The 7,604-nt window shown below is 35.6% G+C and overlaps 1 protein-coding gene across 1 annotated transcript; it reads right to left on the reverse strand.

Annotated features, from left to right (window-relative positions):
• Positions 1-3,805: 3,805 nt before the first annotated feature.
• On the reverse strand, positions 3,806-6,691 carry LOC141912035 (toll-like receptor 2). Its single transcript, XM_074803204.1, has one exon. The coding sequence runs from the start codon at positions 6,678-6,680 to the stop codon at positions 5,685-5,687; it is 996 nt and encodes a 331-aa protein (XP_074659305.1). The 5' UTR covers positions 6,681-6,691; the 3' UTR covers positions 3,806-5,684.
• Between the last annotated feature and the right edge of the window lie 913 nt (positions 6,692-7,604).

Below are 7,604 nucleotides of genomic sequence, written 5' to 3' on the forward strand. Positions count from 1 at the left end.
TTATTTTCTCGGATGACCTTTTTATAGTTTTTAGACGAGTTCTTAAGGGATTCAAAATTGGAAAGGGTAGGGCAACCCCTATATCTTTTTTTCATATAATTATATTTCTTCTGTGCATCTCTACAGTCCCTGCCAAACCATCTGTTGCGGACCGGTTTTTTGCAGTTATTACTTTTCCTACTTTTTCTATGGTACATCAAATTACACTCATCAGCACTTGATAATAAAGAAGATACAAATCTATCGGTAAGTCCATTAATGTCATCTGGCGATTGATTTCCTAGATCTTGCAACCCGTCCAACAGTAACTTATCTAAATCATTATCTCGTAATCTTGATTCTACATTCAGGAAAAATTGATTTGATCTAGTACTGACCCACCTAATTGAAGTTTTAAAGTTCGCGTGTTCATTACCCCTTTCATTATCGCTAGCAATGGTGTCCCTAGAATTCGTATACACGCACAGATTAATAGGATTATGTCCATCACATAATAATGGGTCAAAAGGCATTATTTCAAAGTCCTCAACATAACCAAACAGTTCTAAATCACACACAAAATAATCGATGACACTAGTGTTCCTAAAAGTATAATTACCTGTCTGATCATTGCCACATCTGCCATTGAGGATAATTAGTGAATGGTTCTTACACAAATCTATAAGTTGATAGCCTGTATTATTCTTTCTTTTGTCCTGATTATTTCTAGTAGTGGGAACGCCTAAATTAATCAATGAGTCAACAATAGGGTCTAAGTTATCATCTTGAATTATCTGATTATCAGGTTCCAAAAAGTCTGGCATACAAGCGGTGTGAGCATTAAATGAGGAGAGAATCCCACAATGATAATAAAAAGTCCGAAAATGAAACTTCGAGATAGTAGTTTATTCAACGTTTCGACTATATCCTAATAGTCATCTTCAGGAATAATGAGATACTACAGAAATATGAGATATATATACAATCCAGGGACAAAGAGACTAATTCAAGTAATCAGAGATGATACAAACTAAAGGAAAATTAACATAGAAACAGTAACACGCTAAAATAGATTAAAGGGAAGCAAACTAAGGGGTGATTATAAACAACAATAGTGAGTATAAATATAAATGAAACTTAAAGTCAGTAGTAAAAAGAAAGACAAACTAAGGGGCACTTAAATTAAAACAAAGGTGAATACAAGTTAAGTCAGAGACGAAATTGATGAGAGAACAAATAACAAATAATCAAAGGGGAAATCAAGTGTTGAGTTTAACCAGTTTACAGAGGAATTTTGATATAAGTTTATTATGGGGTGAAAAACCATTGTTAAGGTTTACAACGTTGTTCGAATTTTCAATAATTAATGCAGATTCCAAAATATGTCTTCTAGTTTTATCGCTGCAAGGGTATACTAATTCAGCATTAACAAAATCAAAATTGTGTGAAGTCTGAAAAACATGACTAGCAACTCCGCTTTCAGGTTTAAAGTTTTTTACATCTAATTTATGCTCTTTTATGCGTTGATTAAGATTCCGACCTGTTTCTCCTATATATACTTTGTCGCAAACTTTACAAGGTATTTTATAAATTCCACAGTTTAGGGATTCGGTTTTCGGTTTGTTGTTAATCAATATGTTACTGAGTTTATTATTGTATTTAAAGATGAGTTGTTTATTTAGTGACCGAAGAGAAACTTTAGAATTCTCGAGGAAAGGTACATACGGTACAATGATAGGCTGTTTGTCGGTAGCCAAAGTAGGAGTTCTAAGGTTGTTATTTCTAAAATGCGTAGTACGAGCTTTAAGTAGAGCTTTTTTCAATAGGAAATCGGGGTAGGCAAGTTTTTTGAGAGATTGGTTAATATGGTGAATTTCATCGGGTAGAAATGAGGGGTCGCAAATTCTCAAAGCGCGAAGAAATAATCCTTGAGCTAAACCAAGTTTAATATCCGGAGAAGTAAAAGAGAAGTAATGGAGGTAGGATTCAGCGTTGGTAGGTTTCCTATAAACCGCGAATTTCAAAAAGGATCCACAGTTAAAAATCAAAACATCCAGAAAAGGTATTTTATTATTAGATTCCCATTCATACGTAAAAGCCAGAGACGGGTAAAGGGAGTTTAAACTCCCTTTACCCGTCTCTGGCTTTTAACAACCTTTTAACAACCTTAGAACTCCTACTTTGGCTACCGACAAACAGCCTATCATTGTACCGTATGTACCTTTCCTCGAGAATTCTAAAGTTTCTCTTCGGTCACTAAATAAACAACTCATCTTTAAATACAATAATAAACTCAGTAACATATTGATTAACAACAAACCGAAAACCGAATCCCTAAACTGTGGAATTTATAAAATACCTTGTAAAGTTTGCGACAAAGTATATATAGGAGAAACAGGTCGGAATCTTAATCAACGCATAAAAGAGCATAAATTAGATGTAAAAAACTTTAAACCTGAAAGCGGAGTTGCTAGTCATGTTTTTCAGACTTCACACAATTTTGATTTTGTTAATGCTGAATTAGTATACCCTTGCAGCGATAAAACTAGAAGACATATTTTGGAATCTGCATTAATTATTGAAAATTCGAACAACGTTGTAAACCTTAACAATGGTTTTTCACCCCATAATAAACTTATATCAAAATTCCTCTGTAAACTGGTTAAACTCAACACTTGATTTCCCCTTTGATTATTTGTTATTTGTTCTCTCATCAATTTCGTCTCTGACTTAACTTGTATTCACCTTTGTTTTAATTTAAGTGCCCCTTAGTTTGTCTTTCTTTTTACTACTGACTTTAAGTTTCATTTATATTTATACTCACTATTGTTGTTTATAATCACCCCTTAGTTTGCTTCCCTTTAATCTATTTTAGCGTGTTACTGTTTCTATGTTAATTTTCCTTTAGTTTGTATCATCTCTGATTACTTGAATTAGTCTCTTTGTCCCTGGATTGTATATATATCTCATATTTCTGTAGTATCTCATTATTCCTGAAGATGACTATTAGGATATAGTCGAAACGTTGAATAAACTACTATCTCGAAGTTTCATTTTCGGACTTTTTATTATCATTGTGGGATTCTCTCCTCATCGCGTCAACACGGATATTGTGTTCTACCTATCGTGAGCATTAAAGTCACCAGAAATTAACACATTGAAATCATACTCAACTTTCAATTGCAATAACTCTATTTCAATTTCTCTGATAGCTATTTCTGAATAATAACGACTATTTTCTGGAGGAATATAAATTACACCTAAAAGTACATGTTTGTCGCGATTAAATAAATCTTTATCTAATAAATACCAAGATACAAACTGAGAGTCAGTCGAAATTGGTTTTATTTTATTTTTCATGAACTTCCTATATATGATACCGACGCCACCTGATCCTTTTTTTGAAAACTTTTTCCTATTTTTAAAGTGCGCCATATGGGAGGCGGGCAAGCTACAACCTAAATTACCGTCTAAATCATCTAAGTGAGTTTCAGTTAGACATGTGATGTCATTATCACGATAGGTAAAACACAATATCCGTGTTGACGCGATGAGGAGAGAATCCCACAATGATAATAAAAAGTCCGAAAATGAAACTTCGAGAATGAAGATGAATAATGAATAATGAAGATGACTTATTCCTGAAGATGACTATTAGGATATAGTCGAAACGTTGAATAAACTACTATCTCGAAGTTTCATTTTCGGACTTTTTATTATCATTGTGGGATTCTCTCCTCATGTGATGTCATTATTGCTAATAAATTCACAGAATTCTGGGATATCGAGTTTAGCTATAAGGCCACATACATTCAGCGTAGAAAACTTTAATGATGATTTGATACAAGGAATTTCACTTATGTTTGCTGCGTTTGCTGTACTAGTTACATTTTGCTTATTTATAGATAGGTGGCAGCGCCACCTTACACACAGTTATAAGGGTAAAAACAATACTTAATGTTAGATCCTTCAAACCACCAAAAACGTTTCACACTACAAAGTCTACACCAAAAGCAAATTGTACAAAAATCCTCGCTACCGTCAGATTTCATGATTTATTTTCACTCGCGAATACAAAATAATACATCAAATATTCCATGGTTTACATTACTTCATCTCACCGTGGACGATACTTGTGTTTACAAAGATTATTGTCGAAATCAGATATTAGAGATTACAAGATATCATTCATCTTTAGATCATAATCATTTACAAATTAATATCATTTGGAATAAACTTGAATATATTCAACACACGCAATAACAATATAAATTTTTCAACCAGACCATGATCATTCTTATAGGATCAGAGTTCTTCAAATCTAAGACCAGAATTCTTCTAATACAGGTACGGAATTCTTACGAGTTACAATCTGGATTTAATCTGGTTTTGCAGATTTGATTTAGATTTAACGGAGAATTCAAAAAAGTCAGGACGATCTGATCGTCAATACACGGTGATAAAATATCTGAGGTCTGGGGCCCTGTGAAATGCAGACACAATGATCAGAAAATACGATATATACACGCAAAAATCAAGCGTCATCATCAGAGCGAAATTCAATAACAATTTTGCCGAATAAACTTCATCTTTCCGCTGTACAAGGAATAAGTAATTTAGTCGTCCGTAACTGAATAAATTTCTACTTTAATAGTTCATCAATCTATGGAGAAATATCTACATTCACGTTTTCAATTATGAAATTCAACTTCTTTGATTAGATTTTTATTGAAACGTTTCATTTTTTCTATAAACTTGGGTAATAACAACTCGCAGAATTTGAATATCAATATGAACCCAGGTTAAACTCGATTCGGGATTAGAATAAGTTCATTTCCAATGGAAATTCGGAACGATCAGATTTTCAGTGCACGGTGACTTAAGTTTGTATGTCTATCGGGTCAGATCCTGGACGTATCGGCCCCACTCCGCGCGGTGGCGCCAGCCTGCGGGATTTATGCGAAGCAGCAGAACACAAACACGGCCATTCTCTCAATTTTCAATGATAGAAATCGTGTGTGTATTTCTATTATTTCGGCTGTTAGGGTTTTAAGGCACAATATAAGTTGATGATGTGATATGGCGATGTTAATTAATGATAATTCCGCAGTGAAGCTAGTCACGAACGGTGCCGATTGAGTGTACAGCTGCCAAAAACACTGAAATGTGCGTAGTTGCGTAACTATTTGCAGTGAATTGCAGACGAAACATGAAGCCTTAACGGCCGTTTAAAAAAAAATTATACCAATCGCAATTGTAAAATAAAAATGAGATAGAACCTAAGTTAAAATTCTGGCCATTTCTAAAATGTTATTGATTATTATTACTAATTTTTAGTCAGTGCGGAACGTTTAGTAACGTGTAGTCATGCAATTCAAGTCATCATTTATTACACGTTACTTCCGTGTTTTTGAAAATCTCGCGAGTCCTGGACTAAACCCCAATGAACAATGTGATCTGTGTGCTGGCCACAAAATGCACACAGATCACACTACACTATACCCATTACACACTCTAGTACCCACAGCTTTCATATATCCATCCAAATATTTAGTGTGGCTTTCTTCCTGGGTGCTGCGGACAGGTTACCTGGTGAAGTGTTGTGACGAGGGGAGTGGATTGGGGCGAGGTACAGTTACTAGATTCACCGCTATGGACATACGTTTGAATAGGGGTATGTACTACCGGCGCGTAATGTTAATAGATTAGCGGTTAGATCGATACATATTAGCTGGTTGTAGGAATTTTCTCTGTTTACCGTTCAGGGTGAGGCGAACCTTTTTCCAAAACGTAGAACGGGCTTTATCGTCTCGCGGGTATTTCATGTAAACGACATTTGAAATAATCGTCCGCAAGGATTCGGGCATGCGCGATTCGGGTATATGATCGATATCGAGCACGAGTATGATGTTATTGCTCTCCTCGACGCACCGGTTTGCCGCCATGCTTATCACAAATTCCGTCCATCTTTCTTTGACGAATGATTCGGTCAACAGAAACACGACCCACCGAGACCCGTAAATAGCGTCGATATTGTTCTGTTGTATGTAGCCACCGATTGTAAAGTCTCGAAACTCGATACAAAACTTCGAAGCAAAATGTTTGGATTTTTCTATTTCGGGTATGAAATCCAAATAGACAAATTGAAGGTCTTCCATGCTGTGGCTTAGAAATCCGTCAAACTTCAAATCATCAGAACGGCTTACCGTCGCTATACGTAATAGTTTCGGTAGAAATCGATTGATGTTTACCATCCACCAATAGTAAATTGACCATCGCTTTTTGGCGACAATTCGCCCGATAGCCATAATGATAGCAGTGACGCATAAAGTCGAAAGAGAAATGACAATATCTTTGTGGTTGTCACATTCTATCCAATGTAACTTAAACTTTGCGATGGACACTCCGGATAGTTTTCTTGGTGAAGTACATACAAGTTTTAACATGGTCTGGTCGAATTCGGGGTTCGCCCTATAGTCCTTATAGTCTAGGTAATATTTCTTTTTTATATGGTTCTCTATAAGCCAATTTCGCAATTTTCTCAGTTGACAATCGCATTCAAATGTATTACCGATAAGAAAAATGGATCTAAAATGTTCTAAATACATGATTTCAGTAGGATCGAACGTTTTTAGTTGATTCGATCCTAAATTCAAAGTGCGTAGGTTTATAAGTGGTTTTAACAGACCTGGTTGAATCATTGTCAGTCTGTTATCCGTCAACCTCAATAACATTAAGTTCGGGGTAGCTTCAAACGTGTTTCTATCCAAATGTCTTATTCCATTACTGGAGAGATCGAGCTCTAATACGAAAGGAACTCTGCTCAAGATATGACGGAGAACACGACTAGGACAAAATCCAATAACCGTCCCAGTTAGTAGGAACTGAGTTAGTTTGTAAAACGTCCTATTCCACATAAGGCCTTCACACGCGTTATGAAGCGATCGTGTGTCTAAATATATATAGAAAAGTCCTGCCAGATTATCGATTCCGATATAATTCATCGATTCGGGTAACAGATCGAATGACTTCAGGCATATGAAGACGAAACGACTTGTAAATTCGATAAACAAGTGTTTCAACTGCCGCAGGTTCTGTATGTCCTTTCTCAAATAGAAAACTCTCTCGGAGGACAAACCAAGACTAGGATTGCCACACGGCGATTCGACGGGAACCAGTCCAATAACACATGTGATATCCAGGGATGTCAGTTTATTATTCATGGCAAATGATGTGCGACTATCGAAGCATGTTAAACCTGTTGACATCCTTCCGATAAAAGTTTCTAGTTTTGTGTTGGAAATGATTAAATCTGTGAGATTCAAATTCTGGATGTTGTTCTGTTCCAAATTCATTATCTGGAGATTAACGAGTCCTTTGAATTGATGCTTTTTAAAACTCGTTTTGCAAAGTTTCATCTCCAGCGCTCTCAATCTTTTGAACCCACGAAAAAAGTCTACATCTATTTCGGGTATTCGATTAAACGCTAGACCTAAAACGTCCAAATTCTGTACAGGTAAATATTTCAATATCGATTTAGTCAAGGAGATGGCTTTCAACCGCCATGCACCCCGTAAAAATAAACGGTTTAAGTTAACGCAATTTTGCAAAGAATGAAATAAATT

The sequence above is a fragment of the Tubulanus polymorphus genome, chromosome 10 (genome assembly GCF_964204645.1).
Source record: "Tubulanus polymorphus chromosome 10, tnTubPoly1.2, whole genome shotgun sequence".
Taxonomy (NCBI): domain Eukaryota; kingdom Metazoa; phylum Nemertea; class Palaeonemertea; order Tubulaniformes; family Tubulanidae; genus Tubulanus; species Tubulanus polymorphus.

Excerpts from the sequence above, each read along its gene's own strand:
- LOC141912035 (XM_074803204.1), bottom strand. The coding sequence starts at position 6,680 with ATGATTCAACCAGGTCTGTTAAAACCACTTATAAACCTACGCACTTTG.